Source organism: Lampetra planeri, chromosome 49, assembly GCF_965212315.1.
Source record: "Lampetra planeri chromosome 49, kcLamPlan1.2.h2, whole genome shotgun sequence".
Taxonomy (NCBI): Eukaryota; Metazoa; Chordata; class Hyperoartia; order Petromyzontiformes; family Petromyzontidae; genus Lampetra; species Lampetra planeri.
This window is the reverse complement of record NC_136155.1, coordinates 138220-163105: the sequence shown is the minus strand read 5'-3', so window position 1 is coordinate 163105 and position 24886 is coordinate 138220. Positions and strand designations below refer to the sequence as shown.

The 24886-nt window shown below is 46.0% G+C and overlaps 1 protein-coding gene across 2 annotated transcripts; it reads right to left on the bottom strand.

The window, feature by feature from the left end:
• Positions 1-940: 940 nt before the first annotated feature.
• On the bottom strand, positions 941-24606 carry LOC144734030 (TBC1 domain family member 13-like). 2 transcript variants are annotated; one of them, XM_078616066.1, is made up of 12 exons: positions 24529-24606; positions 21573-21646; positions 19231-19271; positions 18379-18440; positions 17029-17128; positions 15330-15412; positions 14752-14911; positions 13040-13247; positions 12609-12772; positions 12228-12388; positions 10164-10221; positions 941-9105 (listed from the first exon to the last, which is right to left on the bottom strand). In XM_078616066.1, exons 1-12 carry the CDS (start codon positions 24549-24551, stop codon positions 9040-9042), a joined length of 1200 nt encoding a protein of 399 aa, XP_078472192.1. In that variant the 5' UTR covers positions 24552-24606; the 3' UTR covers positions 941-9039. The 2 variants fall into 2 exon arrangements, with proteins under 2 accessions (XP_078472192.1, XP_078472193.1); XM_078616067.1 differs by having other exon boundaries at positions 12228-12325.
• Between the last annotated feature and the right edge of the window lie 280 nt (positions 24607-24886).

The following is a 24886-nucleotide window of genomic DNA, read 5'->3' as shown; positions in this document are numbered from 1 at the left end:
CAAGTCTGGAGACTTTCAGGAATGGTCCTGCAGACATTAACCGGGGTTGAAACCCACATTCAGCAGATGTGCACACACACAACACCAAAACAAAGATCCCCCATACGACCATTCACTGTCAGTGAGCACCAGTTGAAGCCACCACGGTAAACACTGTAAGTGGGTTGCTGTTATCAGCAAGACGCCCGGCCCCCTTTGTCTTCAGTACAGAGGTTCGCACAGCACACCAGCTATGGTACTCATTTAAGGCTGAGTTCACCTTGGCGAGCCCCAGAACAGATTCAGATTCCACTTGCCACTGGTGTCAGCCCTGGCAGACAAACAACACAAGTCGCCAGGTCGAAGTGGAGTGCGCCACACCAGTGCACCACCGCTCCCCACTGCTCACAAAGACAAAGGTTCCCCCTGTGTGGTCCACATAGGCTGCTGGGGCAAGTGCTGTTCGCGGGCACCCTATGAAGAAGGCAGGCACAGCATACGCGGCGGTGGGTGGTCCCAGTGTGCTGTTTACACATCGCACACGGTACTCATTTAATGCGGAGTCGACCTAAGGGAGCCCCAGGACCGGTTAAGATGATCACCAGAACAAAGATCGCCCCCCGCCCCCTGCTATATGAGGTCAGCGCTGTTCGCGAGAACATCCCAAGAACACGCACGCGCGCGCGCTATGCGAGCAGCTGGTGCCATCTCGTGGGCACAGCGTGGTGGGGCATGAGGAATCTGAATGGTCATGGGCTCGCCTAGGTCAACTCGGCCTTAAATGAGTACCGTACCGGGAGTGCTATGCGAACATCAGTACTGAAGGCGTCATGCTGATAACACAAATCTAGATATTTACCATCTTGGCTTCAGTCAAACCCGGACAGGTGCAAAACCGACATCACCGAAAATGCCACCGCCTCTCTGCGGCTGAAGTAAACAATGCACGCGGCAGACGAACTTACTCAGACTCCACTTTATTTTGACCTCCTCTATGTGTGCCTTTGTTTAACGAACAGCAACAAGGCAGCCGACAAAAAGAAACGACGCAGCAGTAACCATTCATTTGCATCCGAACGTCGCACACTGCCAAGCTCATTGCGTGACATCCGAACGTCCCGCTGTGGGCGGCGACACGCGGAGGGACAATGAGCTGCACGCAGTTTCACGAGTCCATCGCGATACAAGTGAAGCGGGTCTTGTTTTTGTTGTCTCTGGGACCTTTTTGCCAGTTTCAAAATGATGGAAAAATAAGAGGCTTTGGTCCTTTCTGGCAAAAAAATAGCTGTTAAAATAACTGCTCAACCCCAGCTCTCAGTAAGTCCACACTTGCATTGCTGTTGTACCACTGTTCGCCTGTTGGCGTTCTCTGGTCTAACACTGGTGAGAATGCCACAGAGCAGCCTGCATCTGTTATAAGACAATCAACTTTAAAGACTGTTTGATCACAACATGTGTGTTTTGCCACAAGTACGTATGCTTAATGCAGACTTGATGCCTTGCAACGGGTATTCTTTTGTCAGCCACTGGATCTCCATTGCACAAGGTGAATGGCTTCAACCAGTTGAAATGTTTAGCCACACAAAGTCCCAAGCATTGCCTTTATCCCGTGTACTAATTTAACATATTCTTAGGTTTTTTCGGTAAAGTCACGTAGGTAAAACATCAAAATTAATGAAAATAAAATAAAAACAAAAATCACGACGTTTCGGAGGCAACACAAGTCTCCGTCATCAGGTGGGACCGTCACAGCCAGATTAGCTGCATCAAGTGAGGCAATGATTCAAGATGTAATCCCTTAAAAGCGAGTTGAGGGGGGAGGAGAGGAATGGAACGTTCCATTCATTGGCTACCATATTCTGATGAGCTCCCCCTCCCTCTCCTCCCCCCTCAACTCGCTTTTAAGGGATTACATCTTGAATCATTGCCTCACTTGATGCAGCTAATCTGGCTGTGACGGTCCCACCTGATGACGGAGACTTGTGTTGCCTCCGAAACGTCGTGATTTTTGTTTTTATTTTATTTTCATTAATTTTGATGTTTTACCTACGTGACTTTACCGAAAAAACCTAAGAATATGATTCCTTGCAGTCACGAAAGCTTCAAATCTAGTACTAATTTAACGTCAAGGTGAGCAAACTAATGGAGTCGCAGTGGCACTGTTGAGTCCAGGCGCTGAGCTACACAGAGGGGCGACATTGGATGGTGGTGGGGGCATTGTATCCTTCCACCAGAGTGCATGCCAACTATACTTAGAACCACTGCAGGCTTGGAATGCTATGACGTAACGCAATTTGATGCAACAATTTTAACCTAGCCGGGTGTTCATATTCTTGGTACTTTCGGTAAAGTCACGTAGAAGGGAAATAATAAAATAATAAAAATAAAACAATAAAAGATCGCTGCACGGTGCAGGATAGAGATTATAAACATGTCTGTGAGTATACTGGAACTGGCACTTGTTTTCCCCCTTCTACGTGACTTTACCGAAAGAACCAAGAGTATGAATCCCTGCAGTCACGAAAGCTTTAAATCGAAATTTAGCCGAGTGTTATTTCTGATAATGTATTACATTCCCTTTACACCAGCAGCAGAGAGAGATGTTATTGTATCAATAGAATGGAGTTCTGGAATACTATCCAGTTCTAATTGTCGAGTCTGCGAGTGTATCCTTTCCCTCCATTACCTCGGATAAACGAGAGTTGAGTGCATACCAAAGACACCATGCCAGGTCTCTGGGACCCAGAGTTGCATCCTAGGGTTCAATGCCAACGCAGCCAATGTAGGGCTCAACCGCGATAGGCAAAATACCAATGTGCGCCTCGCATGATTGTGTCAGGATCCAGGCTGCCCGCTACACAGACAGTGCTAGACGCTGTCAGCCTTAGACTCGACCTTGTGGAATAGTCCACCTAACGCCGAGTCCACACGTCAGCGATCTGTTACGCAACCACATCGCGTCACTTAATTGCCCACAACTGCTTTGTCCACGCCTCGGCGAGTGGTTGCGCAACGAGGATGTTGACTAAAGCATTCGGCCACGCGCATTACAGCACAGCTTCACTCCTTTCCTGGCTAACTCAACTCCCCACCACGTCAGGATAGAAACATAATTCCCAAATGTGGACATAATTGCATACGTCACTAGAAATCGCTGAAATTAGAGTCTCTCTACTGAAATCAACATGTTTCGCAACTGATCAGTCAGATGTGGACGGGCCTAAACACCTCGGTTAGGGCACCTGCAATCCTGGAATCGAATACACGAGGGATCAACACTCGCCCTGTCAGTCAACGACGTCCACGAGTGGCAATTCAGCAATGTCAGCGTGTTGACCCCATTTCACCAATTCTGGAAACAACAACCTCTTGTCAGGATGGACATCATGACAGCTATGTATGTTTACTGATACAGCGACACCCGTGGCGATGTCTAGAGGGGAATGGCATTTGTGTAGCCACTCATACCTCTGCCTCTCCAATAATCAAAGGGTGATCGATCTGTAGATGGAAAAGTGTAAATTGTGACCACACGATGCCTTGCGGTGTACATTGCTGAGCGGTCTGTAGAACGTTTACCATTTGCAGCATAGGTTTGCATTGCAAGGCCTCAGCCACCTTGGCTAATACTGCCGCGTAGATTATCACAAAATGTAATTGTCACTCTTCTTCTACATCAGCCGTACGAAAGAAGATCCACAAAATACGAACCACCCACATTATTCGAAAAAAAGCCCGTCATGTGTGCTGGTGTGATGGTTCAAACTTGAAAAACACTCGCAAATTAGTGGGGCATTTAAGTGCCCAATGCGAACCCTTATCCTTGTCCACATGGCATGATCATAACGTAACGTACATGCAAGGTATGATGGAAGGACTGATTATATGGTCAAAATTGCATCTTTTGCCGTCGAGTGATCTCCTTTGACTTGCGTTAGTGTTATTGTTTACAGCGTGCACGCTTCTGTCCGATGAGTTTATCATCATTTACTAATAGCGTTCAAATTGGTTCTCGGTCGCTGATACGTCACCCACATGCATGCTTTGCACGCTCCCCATACAGACACTCTTGATAAATTGACAGACTTATAGGAGGCTACAACCCCCCAAAAATGATGTCTTTCAGACACATACCTCGTCTCTTCATCATGGTCAGCTTTGATACATCAGTAGATATTAGCGACTATGACATGGATCAGAAACACCGACGTTGACAAAGAGAATGGAAATAAAAAGTGCATGAAAAAGCATGAAAAGGTTCATGCTATGAATTGCACCAAGCGAGAACAGATGGCACACACAATCTGCACATGTTAGACATCACATGTGAGACATCATATCGACTGTTAACACATGTAAACTTGGAAAGAACAAACTTCTAGAACGGACAATGGTCGATAATCCAGAATACAACAATATGGCTTCAAAAGTGAGGGAACACGCCTGAGAGGGCGTTCACCGTGGAGATGGAGCGATGAAACCAGCTCGTGGACAAGTGCTTCATGAATTGTTGCATTGCAGGATCGTGAGAATTTAAAACAGCTTGGGGGGAGGTCTCCATTCAGCAATGCAAGAGTAGGGCTGATGATGATCATGATGATCATGAGCTTAAGAATATTTTAGCATGTTAAATAAAAATTGGTACATGCCTAGTTTGTAATGTATATGCGACCTTTTCCCTAATCTCATCCGTTTCAAAGCGGTTTCCGTACGAGGTTGCAGTGGATGAGATCCACGGACGCCTAGGCAGTCACATTGGGCATGATGCTGAAGTCGGCGAATCGACAACTTGCGTCGCAATAGCAAAAGGCAAGACTTGCACATCATTTGGCATGCTAACATTAATAACGAGTGTAATATTTCACGTCAGTTATTTTTAAATCAGTAACAGATTGAAAAAAAGTCGAGATTGCATTTCAAATAAAAAAAACGTGAAGATAAAATCGATTTCAAGTCGGGAGCAGTAACCGTCTGTGTGCGTCCATCGATATATACTGACAGATCACTTGGTACTTCACAAACGTAGAAAAACGTTTACAAAAGTAACAAAATGTGCTATAAAATAACACAATCTCTCAGAAGCAGCAGATAATCCCAGGTTTATATTCTCCTGTAAATCATTAACTCAGAACAAAAGTACTTTCCATTTTTCATACAAATTGCTGCTGAGTGAACAAACTATAAAACGTAAACTATTTATTATTTTACCAGGTAAGGCCCACTGGGCTAGATAGCTCTTTTCAGAAGCGACCTGGCCACAAATGATAGCTCAACGAAGTGGCTTATCATGTGGAAACCTATAGCAGTCAAATACTCTAAACACATGCTTCTAAATGTGGAGGGAAAAACTGGAGGACCTAGAGAAAAATTCACGCAACTACGGGGAGAACATGCAAACTCCAACTATCCAGCAGGCGTCAGGGCCGGGATCGAACCCACGACGACCTCCTGCACACCAGGCGAGGGATGTAACATCTCGCCACCAAGTCAAGATGAGAGCATTGACACCTGTGTGCGATCGTTCAGTTCACCTCGGTGCGAACCGTCGCCAAGCAGTGCGTACACAAACACCACGCAAAATGTAGACATTTTGTGAAATTCTATTCGAGGCTATTCAGAATCACGACCATCACCAATAGCACACGGTGACCGACTATATACCTCATTTCCACTGCACAAACAAGTCGTGTTGAGCCAGCCCGGCATGGCTCAGCTCCCGTCAGTTTATTTTTCCACTGCAGAAACCGAGCCGTGCTGCTAGCGCAAGATGCACACATACGGTTGCGCTGTATCCTCCTGGTGTACGTCCTAACCCGATGCGTCGCATGCAACGAACGCACTCCGACACTGGCCCTGCTTGGCCCGAGCCTCGTTCGACTTTCTTTTGAGGCTCGCAAATCAAGGTTTCCTCGTTCTTCCCCCGCACGTCCGATTAGCGCGGTTGGCTAGGTACGGTGCAGAAGTTCAACATACATACGTATGTACAAGGTTTGGTCTCAGCTCGGCATGGCAGCCAGTGAAAAACCACCTGAACCTTGAGGGCGTTGGCTAGGCCCGGATGTGCCAGTGGAAAAGAGGTTACGGTGAATTATGACAAACGGTCGTCAATGTCGACCTCAAAGCATAACCTAGGCAATCAGTTCCACGCATAAACGACTGGGCATCCGCAGGGGAACCAAAGTGTTGACACAGAACAATCGGCTCAGCAGTAAACGCGCTAATCGCTACACCCTGGGTGGGATACGAACTTATTCTATCACTGCCTATGAAAGATAATCTATGGCTACTGTGCTATGCAGCAAATTGGCAAGGAAATTATTTCCCTTATTAATATTTCGGAGTGCATTTAGAATGGGTAACATGTTAACACCAGCTCCTTAATTAACATTTGTTTATCGCAGACTCAGGAATTATCAACAAATAAAGATGTAGCACATGAGACTGGAAATCCGTAAATGTAACATTGGATACAAACTATACACCACGTGTGCAGATATACAGTTGATTGTGTTGTCTTTGAACACAATTTTCAAGAGACGGGTTTCAGTATACATAGGGAACACAGGAGACATCTTATGTTCCGACTCCAGACACTGCATCTTGAGACTAATTCACAATTTTACAAAACGAATCTTGTTTATCTGCCCTTTCGTTGGTAACTGACAGAGGATCACATTTTTACACAAAATCCGATGCAAAAGGAGCAGATTTGCCAACACGTTAATATGTTTTGTAGTTTTCACATTTGTAATTAACTATGTAATCAATTCTCACTTACAGAGAGGTGCAATAGATGTTCAGTTAACTACTCCAGATATCAGTAATAAAAGAATAACATTTAATTAATCTACCAAATAATCAGTCTCAAATAAGTGGCTTCAATGTAGGTTCACATTTCTAAAAGCAGCTTAAGTCTTAGATTCTGAGGGCGTGGTTCAATGTACCCTCAATCCCAGATACTTTGGCCTTTTATGCCTTTGCCCTAATTGTGAAATACTACGCAGCAAAATAAGCTCTCCATAAAGGCAGAGACTCTAAGACTGTCAAGAGGAATTGTCAAAGTGCAACGGCGCATCAGCCACCAATCACGTGCAAGTGTTCATCATCCGGGGGACGTCCTTAGCGAATTACAACTAAAACCGAAAAGCAGGGCAGCCAGCCATACTTCTGATTGGTGGAAAAGGCCCACATGATCAACGATGCTGTTATTGGCCAACTCCTGGCTCCACTTGGCAGCACTTTAACTTTTCTTTTGACTGTTATGATGAACATTACTCTCAGTGGCAGTGGGTGGAAAAGTACTACCCCAACTGTATAAACCAGAGGTCACCTTAGGGGGTCTCAGAGGTAGTTGTGTTGTATCCACTTCTGTGGCTATTCTCTAACATTAAGGGACTTACTGCTCTGCGAGACATCCGAATTGATTTCCATGACGTAGGAGAAATTTGGTGATTACAAACTATATTAAGTTGCCAAGAACCAGGAGTGCTACCTCTGTAATAAACAATCACTGTACAATTGTAATGCATTAGAGCTTATGCAGAACTCTGGTACTGATTTGCTGAGATTTAAATGAATTAACTCAGTGAAGCTTCAATGTATGTATGTTGAACTTTGTTTGCACCGTACGTAGCCAATTGTGCTAATCAGAGGTGCAGGGAAGGACAACAAACTAAACACGAAAATTAGTTCTTCAGAAATACGTTTTCAATGTGAGCCTCAAGACTATTTTTCAGGAGGGCCGTGCATTGGTATGTTGGGCCAATCCCATTACTAAGTGTTTGGCTTCATGTGGGAGGAACAAGGAGAACGCGTGGAATACCCACGCACACGAGGGGGTAACACTTAGCGCTCCTATCCCCTGGCCACGTGGCAGCCACACACCTACAACACCTGGAAAGCCCTGGTGGTCACCCGGACGAGTGCTAACCACTCAAGCCTGCTCAGCTCTGTAGATATGATGAGATGGAGTGCATTTATGACGAGTGGATAAGCACTTCATTGAGAGTTTCATTTTCATAATCATGTCCCGATGGTACTCACATCCATGACTTAACATCAGCTCTCCAAAGGAGAAAATTAATTCTATGCTTTTTGTTTTGTATCAAAATAATTAGAGCTGGATTATTATCCAACAGTGGTTATACACTTCAATTGCACGACACTCTCTTCCAGTTTCCAGCAATAGATCGATGAGGCTTAATTAGTGGCCGCTCAATGCAACGTCGTCACATTAAAAGCACCGTAAAACCATTGCTTAAATTCCCATCTGCAATTTGAATTAAAGCTACATCAGTGACGCCATCTATCAATATGAATTATTTCCGGAGACGGGAATATTAAATGACTTAACATGTTTCTCTTCGAACAAATACAATTAATTAACGATAGGGAAAGTAATGCACAAGGAAGAAATGACTGAGTGGATCAGAGCTTACCTGCCAAGACCCCGGGTTCCAATTCAGACAACTGCCTGTGATTAAACAAACCAAGTTTTCCAGTGCGGTGAGTTGATAAGTCTTTGCACCGTCACAAATGACTGCACAAATAGAACATCACATTAAATTTGTGCTGAGAAATTTAAAATATCGGTTTGACTGTCAATCGGTTTGACTGTCACACAATGAATATCTTTCTCAGTATGTAAGAGCAGGTGGAAAAATGCTGCCCCCTACTTTGTCGAACGGAGGTCACTTAAAGGGATCTTAGATGTAGCTCTATGATATCTGCTTTCATGATCTGTTCTCTAACACAAAGGTTTGCACTGTTATGAGATATCTGAAAGTATTTTTCATATCACGCCACGATGCTGATATCAAATTCAATTCGGATTTTTGGAAAGAGATGGAAAAAGAAAACAAAGTAATGCACATGGACTCCAGAAATAACGCCATAATTTAAACTAGGATGGGCCGTCCGATGGCACGCTCCGCTCAGCTTGTGATGGGGAGAAATCACCGGCCGCTTTCTCAGAAGCGCCCCCAGCGCTGTTGCGTCAGGGTAGGAGCGGCAGTCCTTTGGGCGTCGAACGTTAGGAGCGCGTGGCAAAAAGAGCGGCTGTCAAGAGGACTCCCTTAGCTCTGTTGCCTTCTTCAGGATGGGCTGGACATCTGGAATGGGGTAGTCCTGCAAGTGGAGCATAGCAACATGATGTTCGAGTTTGGTGCAGAGCACAGGTCACTGCTGAAGGGTTGCTCAACGATGGCGACGTTGGCAAACCAATCACGGTTCACACGTCCTCATTCATGCACCTGCCCGCCCACGTTAATATCACACCACAAAACAGCTGACCACCAACAAACCAACAGCACTCTCACTTGCACCATGGTTTTCAGCACAAACATTTCCAGTTGCTCCTCTCATAGATTTTAAGGGCTCTCCAAATATGAAGTTTGCAAGTCAAAACGCTGGGCAGGGTCAACTTTTACTCATCATCGTCATCATTCCACTAACGTTGATTAAGACAAGCACCGCCTGGCGAGGCCTCAGAATCTTCCAGAGGTGTGGACTCGAGTCATGTGACTTGGACTCGAGTCAGACTCGAGTCATGAATTTGATGACTTGCGACTCGACTTGGACTTGCATAACAATGACTTTGTCCCACCTATGAGATGTGGACTCGAGTCATGTGACTTGGACTCGAGTCAGACTCGAGTCATGAATTTGATGACTTGCGACTCGACTTGGACTTGCATAACAATGACTTTGTCCCACCTCTGGAATCTTCATATATATACGTCACCTGCTAACAAGTCATTATTGGCATGGTCGAGTTTTATTGTTTTAATATTGATGAAGTCATTGGAGTTTGCCTTCAGGCTTACCCCGAATTCCAGCTTAGTTGAGTCCGGCTTCTGTAGCCTTTACTACACATATAGAATGTAAATGGTGCTGCCTCTCAAGATATTATCGTATAGGCATGCGATGCTTCGACTTATCAATCAACATTATTACGCTCAAGATACACGCAGCAAATCACGTATGCGAGAATCGTCTATTTAGAATGTATGTAAATTGTAGGCCACTGATATGCTAATCAAGATGAAACGCACAAAAATGAGAGTAAGGTAATAAATGAGACAAAAACAACAAAAAAACTGCGATCCTGTATTTCTACGACTCATGAATGGATACTTGCCGAACAAGCAACCGTGTGAGTTTGTCTAAACAATTGTATACTTTACCTGCAGAAGCCTCATGTTCACAGCAAAGTCGCCCTGCAGCATCCGGTCTCGAATGAGCCTGCTCACGGTACAGCACGAATAATCACTCACCGATCCATTCATCAGCAGCAGCGACAGCAGTCGTGATCACATCACTGCTGGATGGAGGCTTTCCCAAACAGGAACCACTTCTCACGATTTTTCAAAGCAGCAATCCATCCAGGTCATTTGGCTGCCACTCCATCATTAGTCTAAACCTCCGGCCACTATTCCTTTGAGTGACGTGTCTTGTGTTTGCTCTCTAATCAACGTGTTCCTCTTTCTCTCTCAGATTAATTCCAAACAATCTTCTTTGCATACTCTTTAGTTTTCTTTCAATTGTATTTGTCAGTCTCCATGTTTCCGCTCCACAAGTGAGCAGCTCACTCCTGTCCGCTGGAGGCTTCCTCACTGGTGAGGGGGTAGGATGCATGGAGATCACCGGCCTCGCCTTCTGTATCTCACAACAACTTCTTACATCTGCATGAATGTATATTGAATTTCTTTCGCATTGTATATGGTCAACCAAGCGACTCAGAGGTGCGGGAGATGGATAACAAACTAAACACAAAAAGCAGTTGTGAAGAAATGAGTTGTTAATCCAGATTTATAAGTGCATAGCTCCAGTGGCTTCCTAATATCAGAAAGGAAGAGTGTTCCAGACGGCCGCAGAAGCGCATCTGAATTCGCGCGATGTAGTGCTCATTTATTCATTAAATTTAGTTTTAGTAGTAACTCTTCCCCACTAAAGAGGGTATCACAATACTTTACAGTATACATTAAACGAAGGTAGTCCAACCTATAAAATCAAAACACATATAAAAAAATATAAAAATGAGGGGACATACTCAAGGAAAAGCTCAAATGAAAAAATGAGCCTTTTATATGCATTCATTCATCCCTCCCCTTCGCACGTGAAAGGCTCCCAAGCGACGTCATCACATCTATCTCTCTATTTAAGGAATGAAACAAGAGGATTTTTCACAAATCTGGTTGTCCGCCTAATGATGCCGGTTGTAATTACTGGCAAAACGTCGTACTTAAGATTGTAAATGTTGTGGATTTACTCTCCAACACACCGGTGTGCTGTACTAGTAACGAATTGGCATGTTTTGTTTACGTGGCAAACCTTACTAATTGGCTGCATCTGGTGGTGGCGGGTTTACCGACATATTTAAATTTACGCAATCTAACCCAAAGAAACCTGTATTATGGATATTGGTCACGAAAGCCTACATGTTAAACTTAATAATTAGTCTTCGGCATTGCAGACAGCCTTGGCGCTGTCCTGCCGATGTGAACGGTGCAGGAGACGCTGCTGCGGCGAAGCGTTCTATATGTTCTAGATTTGAAGCTTTCGTGACTGCAAGGATTCATACTCTTAGTTCTTTCGGTAAAGTCACTTAGGTAAAAAATTTAATTAAAATTAATACAAATAAAATAAAAATCACGACGTTTTGGAGGCAACACAAGTCTCCGTTATCCGGTGGGACCGTCACAGCCAGATTTGCTGCATCAAGTGAGGCAAGGATTCAAGATGCAAGCTCTTAAATACAAGTTAAGGGGGAGGAGAGGGGGGGGGGAGCTTATCAGAACGTAGTAGCCAATGAATGAAACGTATCTGGAGGGGGGGGGGGCCCGCCCGCCCCCGCCCCTCCCCTTCCAATACGTTATCATGTGCAACAACAGTGACTTGCGCACAAACACTTACACGTCGACGCCTACGAGCACCTCGTGCCCTCTTTTAGCCCCGCCCCCCCCACTCCCAATACGTTCCATTCATTGGCTACCACATTCTGATAAGCGCCCCCCCCCCTCTCCTCCCCCTTAACTCGTATTTAAGAGCTTGTATCTTGAATCCCTGCCTCACTTGATGCAGCAAATCTGGCTGTGATGGTCCCACCTGATGACGGAGACTTGTGTTTCCTCCGAAACGTCGTGATTTTTATTTTATTTTTTACCTACGTGACTTTACCGAAAGAACTAAGAGTACGTTCTATATGTACGTATGTATGTATGTTTTTTGATCTTCTTTCATGTTCTCACATCAGCATGGCGGAGCAGACGAGTATGAGGAAGTCGAAGCGGCGTGTGTCGGAGAAGAGCGAGTCCCAGATGCGCAGCACGTCGGGCAGCAGGAACTCCTGCGACAGCAGCAGCGTGAGCCAGCGGAACGCGAAGAACTGCGGCTTGATGTTCTGCTCCTGCTGCAGGGTCACGTGCCGCACGCGCGTCACTTGCAGTGCGTCCGCAAAATACTGGGCTCACTCAAGGGGTAGGCCGCCCCCACAGTAGATGCGTTTTTATAACAGCTTCCAACGATTTTAAGCGCTCGATTACTTATATTGCATTAATGCGTGCACGATTGAACGCACGTGCGCGAGTGACACGGTGCGCGTGCGTGCATGAGCGGGTGGGTGTCCCGACCAGACGCATGTAGAGCTCCAGGTCTCGCTCTTTGAGCGTGCTGTACACGAGCTGCATGTTGTGCCCGATCCCACACTGTGAATCGTCTAGGCTCTTGATGAAGTTGTCGCGGATCTCCGACATGAGGTTCGTGAAGCAGAAGAACGTGTCGGCCTCTGCGTGCTCTGCATTCATTCACGCGCGCGACCGCCGCCAACGCCAGCGCAGCCAATGGCAAAATAAAAAAGTTACGAAAAATTGCACGAATGAAATGGATTCTGTAATGCGTTCTAACATGCACATGTCGCCAAAAGTATTTAAATTCGGTACAAAAGCCAAAGGGTAGCTGTCGGAGCAAAATACTTTTGCAAATGTACAGATAAAAAGAACCGCTTGTGCTGGCGTTGCTCTGTGCGCGCCGAGTTTCGCCGAAAGAATGTGTCCTCCCTCACCCCTCCACTCGGGGCTGCTGTCCGTGGCGAATGAATAGTAGATGGGCCCCACGATCTCGTTCATGCCCTGCACGTAGGCGATGCCCGGGTTGAGCTTGGCAAAGATGAACAGGATGCGCTCCACCACCTCCCAGTGCGCCTCCTGCCCATCGGGCAGTACGGCATACTCCTCCATCGACGAGCGCACCACCTTCTTGGGCCGCATCACCTGGCAGTGCCGCCGACAAACACCACTAAGCGACACCCGTGGCATCAGATGTACATATGTAAACTACTATAATAACTGAAATTTTATTTTAACAGGTAAGGACCACTGAGGTCTACAGCTCTTTTCAGAAGCGATCTAGCTATCACAAGTGATAGCTCAACAAACTGGCTTATCACGTGGCAATTTATAGCAGACAAATACTCTAAATGCATTTTGATCCTAAATGTGGAGGGAAAAACCGGAGGACCCAGAGAAAAATCCCTGCGACCACGGGGAGAACATGCAAACGCCAAATATACAGGCATCAGGGTCGGGATCAAACCCACGACCTCCTGTACACCAGGTGAGGTAGTTAACATTTAGCCACCGCAGCGCTTATGTACATATGTTGAATTTATTTCGCACCATATGTAGCCAACAGTGCTAATCAGAGGTGTGGGGGAAGGAAATCGGCGGTCGTGTGTGCATGCTATGCCTTAGACAGTGTTTGGCACACCACAACATGGCTGCATGCCAATAACCTGGCCGCACTTACAGCCGAGCAGTGGGTTTGGCAATTTAACAGATCTGCGTGTGAACCACTAACCTCCGGCCTCAAAATAGCTGGATTGGAAGCGTGCACCACCATGCCCAGATACCATGAGACTGCTTCAGTTGTTCGCAAACACAATTAGCATGCTCAGACGGCAATCGAAAATCACCTGGCGTGCTACTCCACTGATGAGCGTGCCGCTTTCTTCAGCCGATTCACCTGGTCGTGCCAACAACACTGACACCAGTGAAACCAAATGCTGGTATTTACAGTCTATGCTGAGTGCCTGAGCATGGCAGTGAACTGAGGTGGTGCTGCTGCTGCTGCTGGCGGGACTACTGCTTCTAGTGACAGCAGTGGTGGCAATTGCACTGCTGTTGCCGGTGATGCTGCCTGTGATGGTGGTGCTAGCAGCGGTAATAGTTGTACTGCTTCTGGTGTTAGCGCTGATAATAATGGAGGTAATGATGTTGTCGACGATACTGCTGCTGATGATGGTACTGATGATGGTGCTGATGGGATCTGTAACGTTGGTGTTGGTAATGGTGGTGGTGCTGGCGTGTCACAATTGACACGGTAGGTGGGCACAGCTGGTACATCTTCCAGTCATCTCAGTCCATCAACCCCTCACCGGGGTCTGTCCTGTGAACTCCTGCCAGTGTGCCTACGACACTTCACGTGGCCTCAAAGTGCACCTGGCCTGGCAGAGGCACCATGGTGACGTCACCACCACTTAATGACGAATGGCAGTTGTTGTTGCTGGCGTGTCTCGTTCCTCTGTCGGTGCACGCTATGATGATACCGTCGCTAGTGCTGGCAGCTCTATCGGTGCACGCTACGTTAATGGTGCGAGTACTGGCATCTCTGCGGGAGCACGATACAACAATGCTGCTGGTTTCCATTGCCCTGTGGGTGCGCGCTTTCTTTGCAGCATCTCCAAGTGGTGGCGGTTGTGGCGCCGCGCCCGCTCACGTTGGTGACGCCAATGCGCGTGCGTCCCACGCTGAGCGCCTGCAGCGTTGTCTGCTCCACGCGCTTGCGCAGCGTCTCCGACTTGTGCTGCGGATCACGCAGCAACTGGCACGGGAAGTCCGTGGCGCGCTGGAAGAACGCCATGTCCGGGTATAGCCGCCTGCACACGTACAGGTGAAAGGAGATAGAATTAGGCACAATTATGGGCCCAAGGTAAAGAAAAAAGTGCAGCCCTGCAATTGCCTGCTAACGCCACCACTGCTGACAGTCAGGCCTTCACTAGAGATAGTTCTATAGAACCCTGTAGAAGGTATTTGGCCTACTCTTCCATGCTGACTAGACACCTTGGAAGAGGTAGGAATACCCTAACTTCACCCTACCAAGCCGATAAACTGTGATGAACCCATTTATAGTCGAGTACTGAGATTGAAGAGGGGGGTGGGGGAGATTTAAGTAATTTGCACCATTGTTTTAAATGCTGTGCCAGAGGATCAAATTTAACCGGTCACCTCTGCATTGCAGTGCGCTAACCGTGAATTCCACGCCCGCATGTTTCACCAGTGGGAAGGCGGCGTTACCTGACGTCTTTGTCAATCTGCAGCAGAACCTCATTGTCCCTGAAGTAGCTTGCCCATTGGCTGTCCGGGTTCGGGTTCAGCGGCTGTAATGGCAGAGATACACCAGTTAGATCATGGAGATGAGAGGACATCGAAGCAGGTACAATTTGATGTTACACTCCAGTACGCATGCCTCGCATCACAATCCACCTTTTAATAACGTATGTGTGATGACTTTCTTTCGCACCGTACATAACGAACCGGTTGGCTACACATTTTAATGCGCCGCACAGTATTCGCTCGCTCTCAAAGACGGAGAACGACTCGGAATCGTGAGAAACCCCAGATGAGCGGGAAGGCAGCCAAGCAGTGAACTGCCGCCAATTCCCCCTCCACAAGCTCTGCGGTCCTCTACATATTAAGTTATCGCCAAATTAATTTGTGTTTACATGTGGATGGAAACAAGGGTGCCCAGAGAAAATCGACTTGTGCGAGAGGGCAACACTCTATCCCACAGAGATGGAAAAGGTGGATTCCACATCTTGCTGTTTTGTCTTCTTTTGGCAAACTAGGGTACGGCACCTTGCCATGCACAGGAAGGACGTTTCACAGCATTCATGTGGTCCATCAACCCTCGCCTCCACAGTGCTGGATTAGATGCATGCGTAGCCAGCAGGTTTACTGGTCTCTTCAAGTTTCTGAACAAGGCGTTACGTATCACACATGTAAAGGTATGTTTTGCTGTCATCAAGAATGTCTGACCTATGATGCATGTGTGGTGAGATGTAACTTTGAGAAGACACGCTGTAGTTGATTCCGTAAAGAAACATTATTTTAAAAATAAGTAGAAATTTTTAAATATTACTCTGGTACTACAACATGAACATATGACTGATAAACATCAGTACAGTCACTGTGCGCTTCACACATCCATCAGAAAACTGTATTCCTTTGTAGATAACAGCTGGGAACGTGTTTTCGTAGTCACAAGCTCTCTATTTTAAAAAGCATAACAGGAACTGAATACAGTTTGTGCTGGGCACCCGGGGAATGTCATTCGCAAGGAGAAGTTGTCTTGCAGCCCCAAATTTTACCAACCAAAAAATGTACCTCAAATAACAAGTTGCAAAACAAATAAAAACAATGGTGCCATTCTTTGTTTGTTTGACAATATAAGCCTCTTAAGCAAATAGCAGAGACAGTGAAGAATAAAAGCAATTTTAGAGGTCAGAGCTGTAGACAAAAACATGAACTGAACATACATACATATGACTAATATCATACATTCCAACATGCCGCACAGTATTCACTCATTAGCGTACACAAAACGATTTAGAGGCGTGAGGAGGACCCACAGACAAACTGGAAGGCAGTCGCACGATGAGTCAGCACCAACAATTTCCCACGCTCTGCGGACCTCTATATATTAAGGTGTTATGTTTACATGTGGGAGGAAACGACAGCACCCAGAGAAAACCCATGCGTGTGGAGCGGTAAACACTATCTAATACAGACGGAACAGATGGAGTCCACATTTGTGCTGCACTGCATTCTCCTGGCAAGCCAAGGGTATGGCACCTCAACGCTTATGGGAGGAGAGTTTCACAACATTTGTGCGATCCACTAACTCTCGCCTCCAGAGTGCTGGATTACAGGCATGTGTTGCCACCACCATCAGCGTTAATGAATTATTCTTGGCAGATATTTGGAGACAACGTACGTGATCCTCGAACGTGACGTCTTCCCGAATGATTCCCTGCTTCACTTTGGCTGCTCCAGGTTGTAGAATCATTTCCCGCAAAAATTGCCGGTACAAATTTCTGGCAAATACACGCACGTCAGCAGGCCAAACGTTATTAGTAAATGCACACTGGCTGCAGCATGACAGACCCTTGAAAGATGTTGAGTGAAAGCCTCTCGTTTTAATCTCCTGGTTTCCTCCCAGTGTGCCAGTAAGGAGCCGCATAAAGAAAACAAGCAGGCAAACCAGTTTATGAAGCGAAACTCTATTCTGTTTTGTGATTGAGCTGTATACTAATATGTACGGACACACACAAAAGCACATACAAATGGTTAATAAAATATTAACTTATTCAGGACTATTAATTAGTGTATATAATTATCAATTATGGCATACAGAACAGAAAAGTGGATGACTGACAAAATGGAAATGTGCATGCTTGGATTTACACTGAGCGACAAGAAGAGGAACACATGAATGAGAGAACATACACAAGCCATGTTGACTCTTAATAAAAGTAAGTGGGCTTGTGCAGGACATTTGGCTGTTGGTCAAGACTAATGACAGAACGGAAGCCAAAGGAGGGAATGTGCACGTAAGGACACACACTGCGGAGATGGAGGGATGAAATCCGCTCGTGTTTTGGCGCTAGATGGATTGTTGCATCGAGAGTTTGAGATATGGCGAAAGTTTAGAAAATCTCTCTTCCAGCAGTCGATTGATCTTGGCTATTGGTAATGCTTCAGGACTTAAGGAGAATCTTAACACTAAAGAATGTTATGACCGACTTGGACGCCGAAACATTCTCCACTAAGCCAGTTTAAATTTACATGAAACATTGATAGAGTGCCATAGAGACACGCCTGACTACTTTTAAGTTTCATTTATCATTAACAAACATGCAAGCTCTTGTAAAACAGTGAGGGCAAAGCAACAACCTATAAATCTCACCACATAGCTCTCCAATGCCATGTACAACCCTTTTGTCAATCCACTGCTGGGTGAGGGCCTTCCCATGCCTTGCGGCGTTATGAGAAAATTTTACATACCTCACCACGCTTTTCAATGTATCTGATGGAGGTGAGCACAGATGTGGAAGCATAGAGGTACAGAAGAACAATGGAGTTTGCGGCACTGCCATCTATTGCTGATCACGTAGCCCCGCAGCTGCCCAGGTCTGTTTGTGCTAGCTGGTCACCCATCCAAGCACTAACCAGGCTAAAAACTGCTTAGCTTAGAATTGAAAGGACAACACACATTCCAAGTGATTTGGTCACGGGGAAATCACAAAATTTGTGCAAATTACCCAATTATTGAGCACATTCTTACCTTTGTTTCTGCAGGAACACAGGCCATTCTAACCGTTTGCAGGGCAGGTAATTCAACAGGATCTGTCAAGAGAAAGAAAATGTGATGTTGATCTGAAGTTGATCTTCACCGTGCTCAAGCGATCAATGAAACAGCACTCATGTTCAATGGTGGCCACGAACCAGCGGTGAGAGATCCACGTTTCTAATGTGAGGATAGTTTACCCATAGCAGTGGTGAGCGCAAAACTAGCATAGTCCACTAACATCAGTAGGAACTCAATCCAGTTGTTTTCTTCATGTATTAAGGCTCTCGCTGTCGTTGATCTAGGGATGTTGTGGAACAATGTAATGTAATGAGCAACTTATTAAAAAAATGTTCAGATTAATTTTAGCCTGGACTTTACATCATGGGACCTGAAGACAATGAACTTGTAACACTTCAATATTGAATGGTTTGTCTGTTACCCAATAGCTAATTTGAGTGTTACTATTCATATGTCAATTAAAAAACTGGTCGTCATAAAATATTTTCAAAATGTAATTCTCATCAGGCCCCATGATGTGAAGTACAATTCCAACTCTTATTATCCACTCTCCCTGGCCTCTCTATGTATGTGCCATGAAGAAGGGCCATTGTATGCATGTACGTTGAACTTCTTTCACACCGTATGCAGCCAACCGTGCTAATCGGAGGTGCGGGGGAAGGACAACACATTGCTCAAAACGTTGTGTATTTAATATTAATTATTTAGGCCATGGCTTATCGACAAATGTGTTTTTATTATTATTATCTAAATGCAAGATTACAGTAGTTTAATTTAGTTGCGGAATTTCATTAATTTTTATAACTAAATTACCTCACGCAAACTCACCTTCCAGCAGAGTGGCCGTATGCCCGACTCATAAGGAACACCTGTCAAAGCAAAAACAAGAGCTGCTCAGATTCAACATCACTATATAGTTTACATGTCAATCCACTGCTGGATAAAGGTATCCCCGTGCCATGAGAGTTGGCTGACGATGGGGCAGGGGGAGCTTGAGCCTCCATTAATTAATGGAGTACACCCTCTCACTGTAACAGTGGGGCACAACTTCGGCGTGCTGCTGTTCAATCGTAGGTTTACCATGCACCCTCAGGTTACAGCTGTGGCCAAAGCGGAGTTTTATCATCTAAGTGTGCTCCGAGGGCTGTGACCCCTCTTATCCGCTCGTGACCTCGGAACACCGAAACACTGGTTCACGCCTTTGTGTCAACGCGTCTGGATTATGGAAATGCTTTGTAGGATCAACTGCCCCGTGGACTGGTTCGGAAACTGCAGCTGGTGCAGAATGCGGCTGCCCGCATGCTTAGATGTGCTAGCCGTTTCGAGCACATACAACCAATCCTCCGTGATCTGCACTGGCGACCAGTCAGCTGTCACATACAATTCAAGTTTGTTGCAATGACTTACAAAGCTCAAAACGTCATTGGTCCTCAGTACCTGCAGTTCTGTATGGCAACCCAGATGTCAGGTAGATATACCTTGCGCTCCTCAGGCCAGGCCCTGCTAGCTCAACCTAGAATCTTCCATTCTGCGCTGGGCGGTAGTAGGGGCCTCCTCGAGTGTGGCGCCTAAAATCTGGAACTCCCTGCCGCCGGCCCTCAGATTGGCTCCGAGCACCAACAGTTCAGGAAACTCTTCAAGACTATGTTTTTCCTTTTATCTTTTCTTTGAGTATGTCTCCTCATTTAATATTTGTATACGTGTCTTGATTTTATAGGTAGGACTACCTTCGTTAAATTTATACTGTAATAAAGTATTTGCGATGCCCTCTTTAGTGGGGCCAAGTTTTTACACGAAAACATATATTGAATGAATGAAGGTAGTTGGGGTTGTGGACTGTACTTCCAAAATGCTGGTCAGTGTGGATTGAAGGCGGAGAGCATAGAAATTACAGTACAACAATGGATTCTTCTACGCAGGCCTTGGCGGACCACCGCGATCCACAGCCCCGCTTGCCGATGACAACGTGGTGTGCATGCTGGTCACCGATCCAACTGCTAAACGGGCTCCAACTGCTTAGCTTCTGAGATGTGACGAGACTGGACACATTCTGGGTGATTTGGTCTGAATGCATCATCACTATCTCAGCATGGAAGAGTTGTTTGACCTGAGTGTGCTTGACACTTGGACATCACGCCAAACAACACGTGGTACAACCCTAAAGCACATCAGAGAGCTGTATATCAGATCCATGAAAACCTACTTAGCAGTATTACACGAATGATTACCTTCATCTTTATAGCTTTAATGATTATGCGGCAGTGACATGGCCCAGCGGTAGTGCACTCACCACATGTTGCAGAGGTTTACAGTTCCATTCCGGCAGGGCGCCCTGGTTAATACTGCAGGTGTAGTCCCCTTAGAGAATACACCATCGGCTTCACAGTGTACATTCAAAAAGCGTATGCCATTAAGTGCTGCCGTCATGGTCCAAATTTGAAAAAATACCTGCAACATCACCTCCTACTATGAAACTACTGCACGCTCCATCTGTCAAATACAGCGTCTTTGTTATAGCCTCCTGGTGGTGACACATGCCTGTAATCCTGCACTGGTGGAGGCGAGGTTTGGTGTATCGCACAAATGTTGAGAAACTCCTTTGAGAAACTCCTTTTCCATGGGTATCGAGGTGCCATACCCTGGCTTTCCAGAAGGCAGTTCAGCAAGTGGTCTAATTGCCACCTGTTTCCATCTATACAGGAATGGAGTGTTGCCCCCTCTCATGCATGGATTTTTTTTCCAGGTGCTCCGGTTTCCTGCAACTTATATGAACACTCATTAATTGCTTGAAAATATCTGAAAATCAAAAACCCAATGCAGGACCCTCCTGAAAAAGTCCCATGTCCAATGTGGCTTTCCTGGATAAATAAATAAATGATTATTAATAAATGTGTTCATTATTATATTTTTGGGGCAAGTGCTGTTAGCGAGCACCTATGAAAGCCGGCATGGCACACGAGGAGGTGGATCGCCAGCACCACACCTGTCACCCACGTGGCGATATTTACACACCACACCAGGCACTCATTTGTAGCTGAGTCGACCTAGGGGAGTCCCAGGACTGGTACAAATAATCTTGACCTTGTTAAGCACACACACATATGTACACATGCGAAGGCAGATAGGCACGCACACATGCACGTAAGTCTATGGCACACACCCACAATTACCATTGAAGCAGAGTTTCCGTAGCTCCTCCAGGCTGATGTGGTCCTCAGCCAGGAGATCCTCGAACTCAGCAATCCTGATGGTGACAAACCAGGGTGAGGCTCAATGAACACCAAGCAGACCCACATTACTATTTGCCAGCTTTGCCAATGATAAACTCAGCCTTGCAACTGCTTCCTGACAGAAGGGCCTCCACTTGCTGTACTGACACTTATTGGTAAAGGCACATGCCACCAGATTTGAGTTCACAAATGTACGTGAGCTGCTAACCCTTGCTTCCAAAACTCTGGATTCCAGGTGTGTGCCACCACGTAGTTCACAGACCAGCACCAATCCAAATATAATAAATAGGTCGTATACCTCACAGGGGACTGAGGTGTAGGTGGATATTTAAATAGATCAGATATGTGAGGAATTATATATAAAATGACAGCGACACCATGAAAAAATACTGCACTAAGTATTGGCGGTTAATTGGTCAGAGTGGATATGTTTAAGGTTGAATTTATTTAATTTGTCACACAGATGGTGCCTTTTAGCCAGCTGCCAGGATATTTTACATGGGGGATCTGTTGTGCTTGATTAAAGTAGCAATAACATTAAAATACAAAAACATCAATACTGCAGAGGTGTATATGATTCTTAATGAATATTGCACAATTAACAAACGAGGTATTTAACGGTCAAATATGCTATATTGCACTGAATATCAATGCTTGGGAGAAGTAAAGGGTCAAGGATCCAAATAGTGAGGTCTGCAAAGCTCAATGTGGAGGGACCTTTGATGCATCAGTGAAGAACATCCACAAATTACACTATCCGAGTACAAATGCACGAAGGAAATCTACAATGAGTGGTTACGTACTTCAAGAGGCACCGAGCGAGCGGTGACTCACATGTTCCCGTTAATTGCTTGCAGTATTACTTATAAGACATAACTATATATAACACAGAGTGAGATCCAGTAAGACAAAGATTGGCTCTTTGGCAATTGGCCCATAAAGCATTCCAGATTGCTTTGCGATGGCAAATTATTTGAAATAATTACGAAATGTTTCATGCAACATCAGTACACAATATCCTACAATTATATACTTAAAACATATCAAGATACTGCACGCAATAAAACGAAATATTTAGTGAAAAAGCAAAAAAATAAAATATAATTTAATAACTTGAGCAAAGAACGCGACAGTTTTAATTTAACAATCTCATGTGGATGATGACCCAGATGAGTCCCGATCATTCACAATCTATTGCTGGATAAAGACATGATTTATATGTAGCATGTGCCACAGAGCACAGTTGGTATTGCATCAATTAAACCACATAAATCATTGGTTAATCTCCATTCAACGAAGGTTGAATGCTTACCCTGACCTTCAAACCAACCTATCAAACGACCCATGTTTACATGCCCCCATAGTTGTCTGTTTCTCGCTGGTAGCTCAGACCCAGGTGTTATGGGTTAAATGGGCAGTAGCATAGTGGCCGCACACTGTGCTGTGAGTGAACCCAGCCAGGTAATATTGCTGTACTTCATTGCTGTATTTTATTTGTTTTGCTTCTTTAAGTTTGCTGACCCAGGTCACTATTGCATGTGAGACCTGATCTCTTGAGTCTCTTGAGCTCTCGCCCGGTGAAACAAATACATTTGTTTAAACTTTCATATCTGAACTTGGCCTGGGCAGCCCGCTTTACCAACATACACTGACCAACCTGGTGAAGTATGGATAAATAATCCCCATAACCAATACTGTACAGCATGAGTCGGCTTTCCATCAGCAGTGCACTAGTATTATTAAGCTTTTTCTACCCCTCTATTTACTATGCCTCAATCTCCAGACCCCGAGACGCCTACACCGTGTCTGCATGTGCAGCCAGCCAATCACCGCAATGCATCTTAATTGGTCACTTCCTCTGGTTGCTGTCCCTCTCCGCACCTGAGTGCCCTGACGTCATTCTCCACAACTCACACCGCTTGCGCGTTACTCCACTACATACGTACTATACGGATGGCCCCTAACGATATGTAATGTCAGATTGATGAAGCGGTGTAATATAAAATAAAACCCGACACGACTGGTAAATACACCACCTTGCACTCCCCACACAATCAGATGTAACAATTAACAGACACAATCACATATTAACAAGCAAAACGAATCACGGGACATGACACGTGGAGCCTTAGCCAAGGTCCAGATGAGCCAAAGTAATTTCCTCATCAAATGAGCAATGACGCAGTCCCATCTCTTGTCAGCCCGCAATCAGGGGGGTAACTCAGATTCTCGTGATGGGCGTGGGTCTGGGACATCTTGGACAAGCGGTACTTATTTTATTGACCTCGGAGGGCCGATGGGCTGACTCACCCCCAACTATGTTCTCAACTCGCAACCTCGTAATTGCGAGGCGCAAGCTCTACCGCTGAGGTCCCGTGAAAGAGTTCACGAAACCGCCTGGGTCACAGATCCCTGGCGTGCCCCGACCCCGTCCGCGGGGTTCCTCGTCCCCGTGATCCTCTCCAAAGCCAACCCGCCAGGGCGCTCTCGCCCAGGGATCCTGGCCCCTTCAGCACGTGACCCTGGGCCATCCGCCACTGCCCACAACACCTGGTCCCACTCTCTGGTCTATGGTCCCTATCCCCTACCTCCTGGCCCCGATCCTCTATCCCCTGGTCCCTATCCCCGAGCAAGTGGTCCCTGAGCCTTGCTCCCTTCCTCTCGTTCCCGATCTCTTCCTCCAGTGCCTGGTCCATGTTACTCCAAGTCCCGGTTCCCAGCTCTGTGGGTCCTCATCTTCTATCCCCCAAGTCCTGATCCGCGTGGTCTCTATCCCACAGTCTATCCCTCAGTACTGGTCCCCGTGGTCCCCAACCCCTGGTCCCCGAGGCCCCTATCCCCTGGTCCCCTGGTCCCCGTGGTCCCCCGGTCCACGAGGTCCCCGAGGTCCCCTCACCTGGCTCTGTGAGTCGCAGACATCTCCGTCTGCCGGGCAGCGACCAACTAATCGATTCGCCTCGCGATTTCGCCACTGCATAGGAATCGATGCCCTCAACAACGCCCACTTGCCATGAACAACATTTTCCGCCTTCGATTCAACACAAACAATGAAACGATTCCAATCCCAACCATTGGACGGGCTCCATGCAGCGTATCAAGAGGAATCGTTATTTTCACAGAGAATCGATTCCTCATGTTATGCTATGGACGTTTAGCATCTACGAACAAGAATCGATTGATGGATCGATCAACTGCAGCTTTGAATAGCATTAAAGCCTCAGTTACGAACACTATTTAATCCTAATTGGTTCAGC